This window comes from Odontesthes bonariensis, chromosome 1, assembly GCF_027942865.1.
Source record: "Odontesthes bonariensis isolate fOdoBon6 chromosome 1, fOdoBon6.hap1, whole genome shotgun sequence".
Lineage (NCBI taxonomy): Eukaryota > Metazoa > Chordata > Actinopteri > Atheriniformes > Atherinopsidae > Odontesthes > Odontesthes bonariensis.
In genome coordinates this window covers 17,386,427-17,402,805 of record NC_134506.1, presented here as the reverse complement: position 1 = coordinate 17,402,805, position 16,379 = coordinate 17,386,427, and the positions used below count along the sequence as shown (strand labels likewise).

The 16,379-nt window shown below is 39.6% G+C and overlaps 1 protein-coding gene across 1 annotated transcript in view; it reads right to left on the bottom strand.

Moving 5' to 3' along the window:
• LOC142365773 (protein diaphanous homolog 3-like) overlaps positions 1 to 8,198 on the bottom strand; it is a 174,540-nt gene extending 166,342 nt beyond the window's left edge. Inside the window, exons 1-4 of the mRNA XM_075447503.1 lie at positions 7,662 to 8,198; positions 5,713 to 5,745; positions 5,155 to 5,337; positions 675 to 779 (exon numbers count right to left, since the gene is read on the bottom strand). Of these exons, the coding sequence (XP_075303618.1) occupies positions 675 to 779; positions 5,155 to 5,337; positions 5,713 to 5,745; positions 7,662 to 7,784 (444 nt within the window). The 5' untranslated portion in view covers positions 7,785 to 8,198. The remainder of the gene's footprint in view (positions 1 to 674; positions 780 to 5,154; positions 5,338 to 5,712; positions 5,746 to 7,661) is intronic.
• Between the last annotated feature and the right edge of the window lie 8,181 nt (positions 8,199 to 16,379).

Sequence of the window (16,379 nt, the reverse complement as noted above, 5' to 3'; positions counted from 1 at the left end):
TCGTTTGTTTTACTGTCGGCAATCGATTTTTTATTTTTTTTTCCTTTTCATAACATGCGCGCACCTCAGTTTGAAAACTTTGACAAATTGTTGTAAAGTATTTTTGTTCCGGGGAAGAAAGAGAAGTAAGCGGGACCCATTTCTTTGATTTTTAGTTTCCTAAAAAACAGTTTTATCACCTTCTGTCCCTAGAGCTGTGGTGACCTACCGCTAAAAGTCTGAGTCCCATCAGTCGTAACCCCAGACTCATACAGACAAATCTTAACAAATTTCCTTCCATTGATCAAGAATTGTCATGAATCAAAACTAAAATGTACTAATCTGTGTTGTGCTGCACTATGACTCAACAGCACAAACAGCTCATGTTTTGAGGCACTAGAGGAGAAAAAATATATTTAGATAACCCTTTGGAAAAGACTGAAGAAATCAGAGAGAGCGATAACGCCACAGAGCAACAAGGCCTCATTGGGTTAATGTTAGATATGAGAGGGTGAACTCTGTCCTTTGAATTCCTTTCGTCTTTAAACGCATAATGGAAGTAAATGATTTGTCAAATGTCAGGTCTGAAAACCAAATCTCAAAGAAAAAAAAAACAAGCAGGCGGCAAATCATTTAAAGTACAATTTAAGATTACACTAACATATACACATATAAATTTATTAAAAAATACTCACAGTTTTGGACGCAGCAAAAACATACTGAAGGACCATTTCCCGCTTTGTGTTGAGGTCTTTTTCCCTCAAAGGAGTCTTTTTGTCCTCATTCAAGTTCATGTCCTCCTAAAAAGAAAAAAAAGGAACCGGGGCATCAGTCCAGTATGAAACTATTGTCTTTTTTCCCCACCAAAACACAACACCACCTCTGACCACAAGACTCACTTTGGTCTGTGCCTGAAAATCCACACTTTGTGTACAAAATACTGGAAGCATGTCAAAAACCTTGACCACTGCGTTCCCAGTCAGTACGATAATAAACCTCGGGTCCGACTCGGTCATCAAGCAGAATGCGCTTGATGAAGTGCCAAATGCACCTCGCCAGGTACGGTGGACTTTCTGTGGAAGTGAAATCACTCAGGAACCTACAGGACACCTCAGGTCAGGTACAGGAAGAAAACCTTCCATGCAAAGCAGCTGCTCGGCACACTGAGGAGAAGACATGGAGGGCAGCACACAGGGGCAGCACGCTCACATCTCTGTCAGGTCAGGGGCCTGCTTGTTTACACCAAGGCTTCGTACACAAGCACAGCTATTTGACGAGCAGACGCTTTCCCTCCTTTGTTCCAAATAGAAGAGCAAACGCATCAACACCGCACAAGTTAACACAGACATCTTTGTCCAAAGAAAGAGGCAAAAACACAAGTGGGACATCACACGTTCCACAGTGACAGTTATAGTTGTTTTCGTCTCCGTGCAGGCGGAGCAGCTCACTCGAGGACGAATGAGAAAAACAAAAATTCATTCTGCAGCAGCAGTCCCTTCATCCTTAAGACTGTCCTACAACTGAAGCTCTGATCAAGTCAAAAACAGCAGCGTTGGCCTCTGGTTCTGTGTTGGACGATGTAGAAGTGAACTTCACAACAGACTGTGATGCCTCGGATCTTCATCGTAGGTCAACTATACATGTATGTCCTGAAATCCCCGTTGACAAGGTCAACACCGTCGCCATCTTGCCGGAGGTTTCCGTTGCCAAATCAACAAAGCGGAGATCAATGCATATGCTGACATCAAACCAAGAATACAGCGGTGCACAATCTGATACAGCAAGCCAAATAAAAAAAAATATAAAAAAAAACTGTCCACATGAGAACATTATCAAAAGAGTTTTTCAAATGTCTTTACCATGGCTGGAGTTTTCAACAATATTTGTTTTGAGGAGCAAAGAACAGCATTAGCATCTATAGAACAGGCACATAGACTACAAGGAATCTTAATTAGTCAAAATGCCCATGTTCGTGTGTACGGGGCCTCAGATGTAAAAGAAACAGATTCATCGCTGTCCTTGGACGTTTGCCGTCTGTGTCGCTATAGTCTTGTAGTTTCCGACTTAATACACGCACTTCTTCTTCAAGAGATCAGGGTTTCTACATTTGACATGACCGGACTCCAACTAGCAGGAAGCAGCAATGTGGCCTTCATGACTGTTTCAAACCTCTGAAAGGACTATTATTAGCCGCATTCGGACAGAGCCGTTCTAAGAACGGTCCTCCTCGAATTTCGTTCTGATAACTGTCCTTCCCCAGGGGAACAGTTTCAGGGTCCGTTTATACTAATCTGTTTCTATATCGTTTCTATCGCGGATGCACTGTCCATTTACATTAAAATACTGGAATACGACTTCATAGGTGGAAGGATTCAAATACGCCAGAGCCCACGTAAGCATTCGCATACGATGCTGATTTTAGCAGTTGTAAACGGTGAGAAACGGGGATCCGCAGTGCTGAGCTCTATAATGCTGACGATCTCCTCCCTGATTCGCTAGGCTGGTATCGTTGGTCATGTGACTTGAGTGCTGGGAAACTAAAAACAAACAGGCGTGCTTCACTTCAGTTACACACTTCCTTTCTATTCGTGTCATCGAGAAGAATATGGAAATCATGGACAACCACGATCAGCATGGGAGCCTGCTCCATGTCCTACTGCTGGTAGTACGCTGTGCACAACAATAGGTGGCAAGGAGGCGCCAGATTCAACAAGCTTTTATGATGAGAACCCAGCCACTGCAGCAACGCAAGCCGTACATGGAGCGCCGCTTTTGGGTTAGACCGGGAAGAAGCAGCGCATGGTGGGACAATTTCGTGGACCAAGTTGTTGTCGCCGAAGAATAAATAATAAAGAATAAATAATAAAGCATAAAGCATAATAAATAATAAAGCAAGGGCGATCATGTGATGTGATGGCTGATTAGTCATGTGACTAGCGAATCAGCCGATCCCCGTTTGTGCGTAAATGTAAATAGTTTGCAAGACGCCGACACGAAGAAATGGTGAAATTAATTAATGTAAACAGAGCCTCAGTCTGCATTCGCACATGAGTCGGGACTGATGCGGCATAGCCGTCTGCGACAGTGACATGTTACTTTAGCGCCACACTCAACAACAAAACAAAACAAAACAAACACCACAAAGAAGCTAATATGGAGAGCGGGGAGGCCACCGTGTTCATGGTCTGCATGATGGTGATATTAATCATGGACGATCACATCGGGCGTCTAACATCGAGGCCGGAAGAGCTCACAGAGAGAGTCAGGATCGAGCGCAGGCGATACTTCTTGGTTTCATGAAGGAAGGAGAGCAGAGCGCCGCAGACAAAGGAGACGACGTGTAAGTTTAACTTATTAAACACGCGCAGGTTGTGTCCGTGTTGTATGAGTAAACAGTTCAGCCGTGACAGCATGACAAGGGGCGTAGCTACCGACCACCAAACACCTCCCTCAGATGTGTTCCTATAGAACCCTGAAAAGACCCGACCTCGGAGAAGGAGCTAAAATGGTTATAGGAACTGAGGGCGATGGTCCCGAGTTCCTGTATGTGCGAATGCGGAAGAAAACGGCCCCGTGGATTAAAAGGTTACAAGAACTGCCAAAGGTTCCTACAGTCCGAAAGCTGCTATTGTCCCTGTTTCTTGCATCGTCCACCTAACAAGAAATTAATATTTCTAGTGATGGGCCCCCAGTGATGGGCAATATGGATCAAAATGTATACTTCTTTGGCATTTCTAGACTGAAGGGTGATAAATACACAGCAGCACCAGTCAAAAGTTTGGACTCACTTACTCCATGCATTTTGAATGAGTGGGTGCGTCTAAACTTCTCACTGGTAGTGGAAGCTTTACTCCTGACAAAGCGTTCTCATTTGCAAATCACAAATAGTGGCTTAAATGCAGCCCTTTAAGAGCACAAGTAGAAGTCACTGATTTCATAAACCACAATAGTGGTTTTTCACACATTTCAGGACTATGTGCGGACAGTTTGATCACAGCTTTTTCCGCGGCTGCTGTTTACACATGAACGTCACAGCAGGAGGCTCTTTTTGCTGCAAAAAAGCTCGCCCAGCTGGAAATGTGTGAGAGGGAGAGCGGGGGATGCAGAGGTTATGCGGTGGAATCGCTGTTTTTAGCAGATTAGGCCAATTATTGTATTGATTTGAGTCGCGCATGTATCTGTGCATATCCACTATAGTGGGAAGCTAGCGGAAAGTAGCATACAGGTAAGCAGAAGGGACAAGCAATTTGGGGGAAGCGCAAACACATGCTCACTCGAATTGCAGCAGCAGCAGCAGCAACAACTCTGGAATATTTGCTGACATTTCCATACATCGTCTCATCCTCTGATGTCCTGGAGATTTCATCTGAGGGATGGGTGGAGAATATCCACAAGATGTCCATAGTTAATGTTATGGACATCTGCGTACTCACATGCCATCGCTCCAGAATATGAAAATGACTGATGTCATCTATTAAATCATCATGGACAACAGCTGTGCTTTTTGAAAATGCCTATAACATCATATAAAACCATCACTCAGAGCTAAAGTTTGATAAAGTCAGATCACTGCCATGCAAGTTGGCTGCAAAAGCTGAATAAGTCAGGGGAAACTAAACAAAAGTTAAAAAAAAAAAAAAAAAAAAAAAAAGGGGGGGGGGGGTTTTATTACGTCTCATTCAAAGCCTGTGGGAGATTTTTCTGGGGTTGGATACTTGCAACTGTCCTTGATCAGGATGTCAGAGACGTACCACCGCATGATTTAAAGAGGTTTTCACCGCTATGAGGAAGCACTCACACTGCAGCAGGATAATGACTGCAAACGCACCTCGAAGCTTAACAAGAACTACCCAAAGACCAAAGCAGACCATCAAACGAGGATCTTGCGTTCCGCACAATTTTCCCACGTATGCTTGAGGTGCGTGCTGTCCTTAGAGCTAAAAAGGGGGTGAATGTGCTTTTTCTGTTTTTTTATTCAAACAATTAATTTAACTATGATTAAAAAAAAAAATTTTAAAAAAGAATTTTCCAAATATGCCACATGTTATATCCAGTGTATCTCTTATTTTTTTCTATTCACATCTTCTTCACTTTAACACTATTTACCCTTGTATCAGCTGAGGGGTTTTTGTTTAACAAAGGTTTACGATTTTGTATCATAACTTAACAACTCACCATCATCTTCTCAAACAGGGCCAAGATTTCCTTTTCCGAGGTGATCTTCGATGACAGTTCCTCGAAATGATGCAGGGTGGATGACGAAGATGTGGACCAATCATTTGTGTTGTGTTTGGATTGTGTTAAGGGCGGCCGCTCCTTTTTGCTGCCTGGGATCCGAATACTGGCAAATCTGTCCAGCTGCAGAGAGAAAACGCAATCTAGATTAAGAACTGTCTGTGCCGAGTTGAGATAAACAAAATACGCAAGACAGATGACGAATAACTGATGGTTAATACACAGAGTGGACAAAACTTCAACAAGTAAGTAAACAGCGATGATGTGTGTGAATTGTATGAACAAAGCTCAACCCAGAACGACTTATGGACACATGCATGCAAAATTAGTGTTAGTGTGAAAAGCAGTTTGTGCTCCATAGTGAAGGTAAATCTAATTTCTTGCAATAAAGGCAAACTTAGTTGCCACTAAGACGGAGCAGATTAGTTGTCCTAAACTAAGGTGAGGTTAGATGGTGCAGGCACGAACAACAGAGTACACCCGTTTCTCTGATCTTACCACATCATCTGTGATGTTTTTAAAGGGCAAGTGCTGGAGGTGGGGAGCAGAAAGAAAGCAAATCAGGACATACAGCAATGAACATCTGTGCTTAGTGTTGTTACATTCTAGAAATAGCGTTTTCTTTTGCTACCATTTGCAAATATCATCTGTTCAGCTCATTGACATTGTCATAAAGTTAGAGGCACCTGTGCCAAAAATGGAAAAAATCTAGTCTGGATTTCTATGTGGCATGACGTGAATGATGGCAGACAAACTGCAACCATTTCTTCCCCTCTGGTGGAATTTATTTGTAATTGGTTTTTCATGATATAGTAAAGCTCAGAGGAAGTTGAGAGTCCACCTTCTATTACCTGCGTGTCATGTCTTGACCTTCAATGTTTAAGATGTTCTTCAGGAAACACTACCCTGATCCGCCCTCTTAGGACATCACCTGCTTCGTCCTAGTTCCTTACGCACTTATTTGTTTCCTAAATTGTCTTTGTTTTTGTCTAGGTACCTGACTTATCACACTTACTCTAGCACTAGTTATGCTCTTAGCTGTTTGGTTTTGGAAGGAAATGCGCTTATGATTTCTTGTGACCTGAAGTTCTTTTGCCAACCGATGTTGAACGCACTTATTGTAAGTCGCTTTGAATAAAATCGTCTGCAAAATGACCGTAATGTAATGTAATGTACTTTTGGGACTGCGCCCACTCACACGATTTATCACCGTCCCAAAGACTATCTAAAAATGTTACTTTGAGATTTTGGGCGCTTCTAGAAGATCAGTTGTAAGGCATTTGACAGACATTAATCAGATGTTACACAAGTTTTGTGGCACGTTGCCGGGAGTCAGTATTCTAATCAGTCAATAAGACACAGCATGATACAGCTGTAGGATAAAGTACAAATAAATTTACCAATTACCACCATCTCCAACGTGATCATAATTGCTTTACTGTACGAGTAAATGTCAAATTTCTTCCTTTTAGAATATTAGAATTGAAGGCTAGAATCTCTGAGCATTCGCAACCAGTAATAAACTTCACGAGCTCAAGACACTAGAGTCAACGTTCAAAAAGAGGCCAAAAGTTAATTGAAGGAGATTTGTGGGAAACACAACCTTGCTGTTTGAAAAGGATGCATGTTTCAAAGTATCACTGTGACACAAAACTGAAGTTCAACTTTGTAAAAAAGAGAACCCGGTGGTAAAAGTTACTTTTCCCCCGAAAGAACTATCTCCCCATCTCTGCCAGAGGGATGAAGGCAGGCAGACAGAACCTCGACATGCTGTAGTAGGAGGAAACCCGTGGATTAGTGTTAGCTTAACTCTGTGCTAATTTTAACCTTTTGAGTTCCTACCTGCAAAACAAAGTCACAAAACAGTCAAGGTCACTGTGCAGAGAGAAAAATCCAAAGATTGCAATGTGTTTAGGCCTACATTTTCTTCATTGTGACCTATATTCTGTAAAAGCATTTGTCAGCAGTGGGCTTACACACGTGCGTCAATAAAGTACTATAAAAAGGTGGTGATATCTCCAGAGGTCTACTCATTTACCTGTTTGCCTCTTACGAATGTATTACTGAGGCGCATGGGTGTTATAGTTAATCGATTGCCATTGCCACATAATGTTCATGCAATTTGCTATAAGAAAAAACACACAAGCTCCTGCTATATGTGGGAAAAAAGCTCTTGCACCGCCTATTCGTGTGTGTGTGTGTGTGTGTGTGTGTGTGTGTGTGTGTGTGTGTGTGTGTGTGTCCGTGTGCGTGTGTGCGTAATGTAAATTGTTTGTATTACAAGTGCCAAATAACACTTAAGGTAGGGAAAGTGACCTAAAAGTTCTAAATCTAAAAAGCAAAGTAATAGTCTTCCATCAAATTAACGTAAACCTTTCATATGTATATGGACCTTGATACTGGAATAAAAGACACGTTTCTGCTAAGTCTTACAGGTTTGTACTTACAAACTTTGGTTTGCGGTCCCCTTCATCGCAACAAGAAGTGCTGTGGTAAGAAGACCCTTTCTTCTTTTGAGGTTTACTATCTCGTCCTGCTGTGGATTCAAAGCGCTGACTGTAACTATCCATGTTAACCAAGTGACTTCTCCGTCAGCTGATTGTTACTTTGGATGTAGACGATCAACGGACGTTTGTAATGTTAGCACACACCCTTAAATTGTGGAGACCGAAACATGCGGAATTGTCAAGCGTCTAACATTACCGTTCATGCCTTGCCCCAGTCGGACAGCTACGAGGTATATTTGGAAATTAAACTATGTCAGAGTCAGAACGTTCAAAATGTTAACGCTTTAGTCGTCAGACCCAACAGTACGTATGGCTTGCTAGCAAGTCGGCTACACCACCATTCAAGACTGTCTTAATTTAGAGCTAATCCAATTTACAAACTGTCACGTAACACTTAAGATTGTGATAACAGAGAAAAACTGTATAAAAAACACAATAGTTCGCAACAAACGTATTATATCTAGCCATCAACTGAAGGAAATACTGTCACAATGAGCAGACGTTGAAGCTTCTCCGGGTAAAGAAAAAATACAAGTTAGCAGATATTTTTTGACAGACCCGCGCGATTGAGACGTCAGCTCCGCATGTTTAATCCAACCAATAGTAATCATTGAAATGCAGCAGTGGCTCATGATTGGTTCATCTCGCTCTATTTACAATTTTAAAGTATTTGATTGGCTGGACGGAGCTGTCGATCTTTACCTTGATTTTAGGTTTGTTCGTTTGTTCGGGGGGGGCGGGGGGGGCGGGGGGGTCTGGTCTTAAATGGGATGCATGGAGAAAATATATAAGGAACTTCATATCCGCATTTTTGGTTTCTTTTTATAATTTCGATTTCTCATACGAACTCTTGAATCAGAACGATCCATTGCAATAATAGCACGAACCAGAGGCATTGCGAGACAAAAAGTTCTGGGGCACAGGCCCCTATTGCAAAGACTGCAACGTTCATTAAATATGCATATAAATTCTCTTGCTAAACCCAATAATATCTCTACTGCAAAACATCTGCTGCTGAAATTGAAATACCAACTGATATAGGTCAAATAGAAAAGCAGCCTTGGGATACTGATTTTTATATTAAAAAAAAAAAAGAATGACACACAGTGATAGCATGTCTTTTGTTTGGCTCTTTTCTGTCTCTCCCTTCTGTTTTGCTTTTCTCTACCTGTTCATTCTCACCATCTCTCCTTTGTTGGCATTCTTCTGCTCTTCTCTCTCAACCACACCAAAAAAAATTCAGAATTTGCTGATCTGTGATTTCCCTTAATTCAGATAAATACTAAAACCGATGTATCAGCACAGTGCATTGTCATTTCAAATCTTTGTGGAATCCACTGCGGTAAATGAGGGCAAAAGCCACCTCGGCAATATACCGTCTTTCTGTCTACTTTAGTTTAAAAGGAAAAAGAAAGTGAAAAAAGCTTTTGGGTCCATTTTTGACATGATCACAGACTGCTTGGTTTGATCCGAAACTTTAACTCAATGTCTCTTTTTACGTTTAATGACATACAGTAAAGTCAATCGCATTCAAAAGAACCCAGAGGGACAATTTTCTAAAGCAATATAGGGCAGCTTAGCTGAGGAGTGTGAAAGCAGCTCAGGAGCAGCCAGTCATCGTTAAACTTCCCATCACAGTCATATCTGAGCGAGTTCTTTGCTGCATTCTTTATTAGATGTGCCTTGTTATGTCGCTAAAGATGCTGTTATAAAGGGCACGTGGAGGTACTGTATTTACACTGGGCTCCAGCAGATATTTCAAAGGGTATCTTACAACGCCTACAGCGCCTGCTACGTTATCATTAAAAGGGTTATCATTCAATTCAAATCAGTTTATTTTTATAGCGCCAACTTACAACAAATGTCATCTCAAGGCACTAAAACAATATAGTCCAATTCAAGCCAATTGGAGTTCAATTCATTGTAATCATAATTTATTTCAAAATAATCCAAAAATAATTAAATTCATTCATATAGAGCCAATTCAAAAACAATTGTCAGAAAACCTCTGGCAGAACCAGACTCAGGAAGGGTGGCCATCCGCCTCGACCAGCTGGGGTTTGAGAAGACAGAAAAGAGGGGACAACAAACACCGTAACACCATTCAAAGGATATCTGTTGGAACAGGGAAACACGAGTTAATGACCCCAATAATGTCACATGCACATAATATCATTTGAGAAATTAAACGGGGGGGGAAGAGAGTAAAGTGAGGAAAGGTGTGACAGATGAGGCCCCCCAGCAGTCTAGACCTTTCACAGCTATGGGATGTTTCAGGATCACCTGAACGATCCCTAACTATAAGCTTTATCAAAAAGGACATTTTTAAGTCTAATCTTAAAAGTGGAAAGGGTGTCTGCTTCCCGGACATTTACTGGCAACTTATTCCTATTCTACTTTTAGAAACTCTAGGAACCACAAGTAAATCTGCAGTTTGGGAGCAAAGTGCTCTGTTGGGAAAATATCTTCTAATGAGATCTTTAAGATATGATGGAGCTCGGTCATTAAGAGCTTTATATGTTAGGAGAAGAATCTTAAATTCTGTTCTGAATTTAACAGGGAACCAATGAAGAGAAGCTAAAACTGGAGAAATATGATCTCTCCTGTTTGTTCTCTATTGCCTCGGATATTTTGGCCAAAACCGATGTCTCTTTATGTTAACATTATTGTTTTATCACAGAGTGAAAAGAGATATTCAAAAAACCCTGCAGCACAATTTCAGTAGCTCAGTGGTATCTTGGACTTGGTTTTATGTGTTCAGAGAGTTATTTGCACAAGGTCAATTGCATGATGAAATATAACATTTCAAACTTCATTCCATCCATCGGTCGGGTTGCAGGAGCCTATCCCAGCGGTCATTGGGTGAGAGGCAGGGTAAACCCTGGACAGGCCGCCAGTCCATCACAGGGCCACACAGAGACAAACAACCACACACTCACTCACTCCTCGGGACAATTTTAGAGACCAATTAACCTAACATGCATGTTTTTGGTGGGAGGAAGCCAGAGTACCCAGAGAACATACAAACTCCACACAGAAAGGCCCCAGCTGGGAGTTGAACCTGGAACCCTCTTGCTGTGAGGCAGCAGTGCTAACCACCACACCACCGTGCAGCCTCCATTTCAAACTTGTATTATAAAAAAACGATTGCATTTACATAAATAATCTTTCGCGAGATTTTTTTGCGATGCTTTATTGTGTCATTTTCAACTAGGACAACAAATTTGGCTTGCCAAGCAGTGATGTCTGTCTGAAATGCTGGACAGAAAAGACAATAATAGGAAAAACGCAAATCTACAAACATTCATAAAGTAATAATGGAATGGAATGTTCTCATTAAATCAAACATCAAAATCATAAACTTCTTCCATAAATCTTTTCAACTTCTTCTGCGCTTCACTATATCATGAAAAATCAATTACAAATATATTCCACCGGAGGGGAGTAAATGGTTGCAGTTTGTCTGCCATCATTCACGTCACGCCACATAGAAATTATGGAAATTGCACCTTTAACAACTTTACAGCTTTACGGCATAAACGAACCCACAAGGTACATTCTAATTAACCTAAATTTCAACCATGTAAGCTGCCACAGGTAGGTTTTAGTACCATACGAGTTCACAACAAAATGCAAATATATTAAACACGACTGTAGGTGGGATTGTAAAAGACGACCCAAAATGAATTAGACTGTTTCAAACAACACATAAAAATAATTGATTTATATGGTCAGTTCGAATAAAAGCCATATTGATCCAATCTTTGTGCTCAGAAGATAAGTCTGAAATTGAATAACAACATTATATTTAAGAGACAAAGGAATAAAGATGAATCAATAACAGAAATAAATACTCTCTTTTCAGATCACTTTACGTGCATTGGCCCTTCCCCACATCAAACTAACATTTTTATGATCACAGAGCATTCATTTCAGACATTCATGAGAAAGTCGATGCTTATAGTATTCTTAATGTGCTCTAAAGTGTTACTTTTTGTGTGCCCTTGCATTTGAAACATAATAAAGCTAAATCTACAGTAAACTCTTAGTTAACTTATATGATGGAAAAAGTAAAAAGGTAATGTGATGGAGTTGACAATCGTCCACATATGTGGACCCATAGTGAATATAAACATAAAAAAATAGTTACGGTTGCAAAGGTTTTGGTTTATACCATGTCACATTTTTACCAACAGTCCAGAAAGAATGACCTTTGACATCTACTTTATTGTTCAATTCTTTTATTATTTACACAACAAACAGAATTAACATGAACATGAAATAAAAACATAAAAAGCACCTGGGACCAAAGATAAAAAGCTGATCATCTAAGGTGTGTCCTAACCCTGCCAGCCAGCCCAGCGGTACGGAGAACAGAGAGGACAGTCTTGGACATCTCAGAAAAAGATGTTCTAAAGTTTCTTCAACTTAGCAAAAGAAAGAAAGAAAGAAAGAAAGAAAGAAAGAAAGAAAGAAAGAAAGAAAGAAAGAAAGAAAGAAAGAAAGAAAGAAAGAAAGACTAACCGATTTTAAGTGTCTCCTGATTCATGTAATTTGCCCAACTGTTGTGATTCAAACATCAGTCTGATAAGTGGAGCTGTGATTCAGTGTGATTATACTCCCATTATTACTTTGCCATTCTGGAAAAAAGGAAAAGTGCTCATCTAAATGATTACTTATAAGCTAAATGGCATACAGAGAGACCTTTGTGCAGCTGACGCTCGTATGTCTGTTTGAAATGGATTTAGTGTGTGAATTTTGAATTTTCAAACTAATAGTTTTATTCAGACTCATCTTGGAATCAAGATTCACAGCTGAATGAAGCTTTTAGCCATGACGTCAAGTTTGACATTCATTGAATTGAGCCTCTCAAAATCTTGTTATCTTCAAAGACCTTTTTTCCATAGAATACAGTGAAGGCCATCTGCATGACTGCCAGAACTGTGTTAACGCTCTTCATCTAGCCAAACACAAGCCTTGTGGCATTGTGCCCCTTAATCCTCTCAGACAATGTGAGATGAAGCCTTCCAAATTGGTCAAAGAACTGCCAGAGGGAAATACATTCAAAAAAGCTCAAAGGCTAGAATTTCCAAATGTCTTGTAAGATGATGACAGTGATCTTGGTTATTTAAATGAAATAAATTCATCCAAATGAGAACAAATGTGTTTGTTTTTTTCATATTCATTTACATGTGTTTTTTTATGATATGAGTATCCCAAAGCAGCACTGTCATTGCATAAACATGTACAAAAAAAGAGACAATCCACCAAAAAGGTACCAGTTGTTACAATGGACCTTAAGAAGAATCAGATTAGTGTCTTAATGTAGTGTACACAATCTGTTGATATAAAAGATAACTGCAGAATTTAGATGCTTCTTCATTCTTTACATACATTCTTGAAGTTATTTGGGTACAGTGGATGTTTTACACATTTTCACAATGTGTTGTGTTCGAGTTAAACAGGCCCTTTTACATCAGTGAGAGTGCAGAAAACCCAGCTATTCAACCTTTTATCAAAGTGACATTGAAATTGTGGTGAATGCTATGAAGCAGTGTTTAACACTGTCTGCTTGGCATGGCATTTGAATCTTTAGCTTTGCTTTGGTGGTCCATTACTACTGCATTACTATTGCTCGGGGATTCACGATTAAAACAGCTTTAAAAACAGCCATGTGAAACTCAACAATGGAGGCGTTATTTGTGACATTTCAGTGTACCTATGCTGCCATCGTGTGGTTTTGGTTGAAATGGTCTCACCACAACACAATCCTGCTTTGTCTTTAACTCATATCTAAATCATGAAGTGTTTAAGTTTAATCAATGACATATAGTTCACAGGTTTTGTCCTATTTAGTCTTTTAAAAAAGGATTCAGCAGATACAAAGGAAAAAAGGTAAGTTGTTGTCAGCATGAAGGACATCCAGCTGTTTCATCACCTGACCTGCTAGTTTTCAAGCAAATAGTCATTTTACTGATGCCAGACAGGGGGGAAAAAAGATGATAAGGTTTCTTCTTAAGTCCAAGCATAGACGATACAGCCTAAATAAGGCATTATCTGTCTTTATTTCACCAATACTTTAAGCCGAATGAATGAATGAACGTGTTTTGCACTATTAGTTCAGGGCTGACTGTGTTGTTGTTGTTATTGTGGGATATCGGGGGGGGCTTATTGGGGCTTTCTACACATGCGTCTACTTGGATGATGTCATCGACGCGCTCCGCTGCAGCTCCGCCTTCCATCAAGTTTTTGTCGATTCCTACTAGGCTAAAACTTAATCCAATTTTGAACACTCCGTGAAACTCTTTGTAGACACACAGGAAGAAAATGTTTGGAACCAATCCATTTTAACAGCTACAGTCCTTTCTGTCTGCCTGAAAGCTCTTGAAAATATTACCAGTTGTTAAGTTTCATGATTGAAATAATGCAGTAATGCAACTAAAGGTAGATCATTGAATAAGAGGCCTCCGATCAAGTGAAGACCGAGTCAAAGGTCTCCCAGTCACGTTACCTGTTTACACTTCCCAGGTGTCCAATACTGCTGTTTTGGTGCTTTTGTGAAACGGGCAAAAGGCTCTCTGGTGTCAGTGCCCTGGTCCATATTTCTGGTTTGAAACTAATACTACTTAGAATTGTGAGATGTGACTTTAAGACCACTTTGGGGCAATCATTTTTCCCTCTCATCTTTTTCGTTTTCACTTGTTTCAGTTTAAAAAAAATTTGGGTTAGGTTTAGGAATTAAACTAATTGGTCGGCCCCAGGGAAATATTGCAGTTTTCCATAAACATTGCTTCTCACTCCCAATCCCATATATCACATACATGATTGGTCACAATAACTTGATCTGATTTTGGCAACACAATTTCATGAACATCAGCATTTTTCTTTAATTTTTTTTTGTGGGACTGACATTGATGGACCTATTCAGGGTTTTGCTTTTTCATTTTTCTTTTTTTTTTTCAAAATTGAGTCCACCTGTTATAGAGGTGACTTTGACGGACTGTTCAGCAAAGTGAATGCATTCCAACAGACTGTTATTTCTTAATTAATATTTTTCTTAATCCTTGATGCATGAGGCGAGAGAGGATTCCAGCAATACTTATGGTAAGTACAGAGAACGACTTTTGTGGTTTTATCAGCACTTTTCACATCTGTTACAATTTTTTTCACTGAAATCTTGCAACCAGACTGGTTTTATGGTTTCTCTCAGTGGAACTGCTTTTCATGTTTAATAATAATAATAATAAATCAAATTTGTAACGCACTTTTCATTAGCAAAAATCTCAAAGTGCTACAAAGTAAAACTAAAATCAAGGATAAAATCAACATCATAAAAATCATATGGCGGCAGAATAGGCTTGCTTAAAAAGAAAAGTCTTTAAGCCTCTTTTGAAGTCGCCCAGCGGTTGCGGAGCTCTCAGATAGACCGGGAGAGAGTTCCAGAGACGGGGGGCTGCCACAGAGAATGCCCGATCTCCCATTGTTTAGCAATGTGCTCTTTAATAGAACAGGATATCTTACCCATATACATATATATATATATATATATATATATATATATATATATATATATATATATACATACATACATATAATGAGACTAATGAGACTTTGATAGTTTCAACAAATGCTGTTTGTGTTGAACTATAAAAGTGTTGTTACCATTATTAAAGTTTTTCTTATTTTTCAGTGATCGAATCTCTTAATTCTAGCCATTCTAACTTAGTGTGTTTTCCTCTCTTCTGCTCTACTAAAAATGGGCCATAATAAAAAAAAACACAGCAATTCCAGTTCATGATTTTCACACACTACATGCGGACTTGAAAGTTTTTTGACCTGAAAAAACACTCTTGAAGCATCATGTGTAAGCAAAATAAACTAGCACACCTCTATTAATATGCAGGCATAAATAAACATCTTAAGGGCATTTTTCACCAGTGCAGCTGCTGCATTGTACCAAAATATATTTGTTTTAAAAACCAAAGAAAAAAAAACCAGCAAACTGTTGAATTTGAATTTGACATCACTGGTGTCCTCACAACTTGTCAGTGTACACTGTACACGTACTAGTTTATGTCTCCAGAAATGACCTTCAACCAGGTTTATACACCATCACGCCAAGAAAACAGGTCCTTTAGCTGGATAAAGCTGTTGACATTTGATATGGACTGTGGAAATAAAAGCTCTTAAACAATAATTACATTTACTGTTAAATTATTTAAGAGTTGACTCATGATCCACTGATGAAAAATGTATGTACGAAATGAAATTTTAAGAAGGTGTTTATGTTTAACTTGTTCTCAAATTTACTCTGCATATCATGTTCCATCTCAGGATCAGACCAATCCAACTGCATCGAACAGGACCAAGCAACTGCATCCGCCAGCTGGTTTCCTTATAAGAACTGACAGAACCAACAACAGTACAGGGTGCTGGCTGAGGAATGCGGCAGTGATCCACATTTTTACCTCACACAAAAACAACTCAAGGGTTCTACGAAACACGTATCAGTTTAAAACTGTATTAAATTGTATTTATCTGTGTTCAATGTAGATTTGCTAAAAGCTGTGAATGTTCATTAATCTCCAATTACTAATCAAACCTGTCAATTAAACAAGGACAAGGCAAAAAGATGACAACAGTACAAACATAAATATG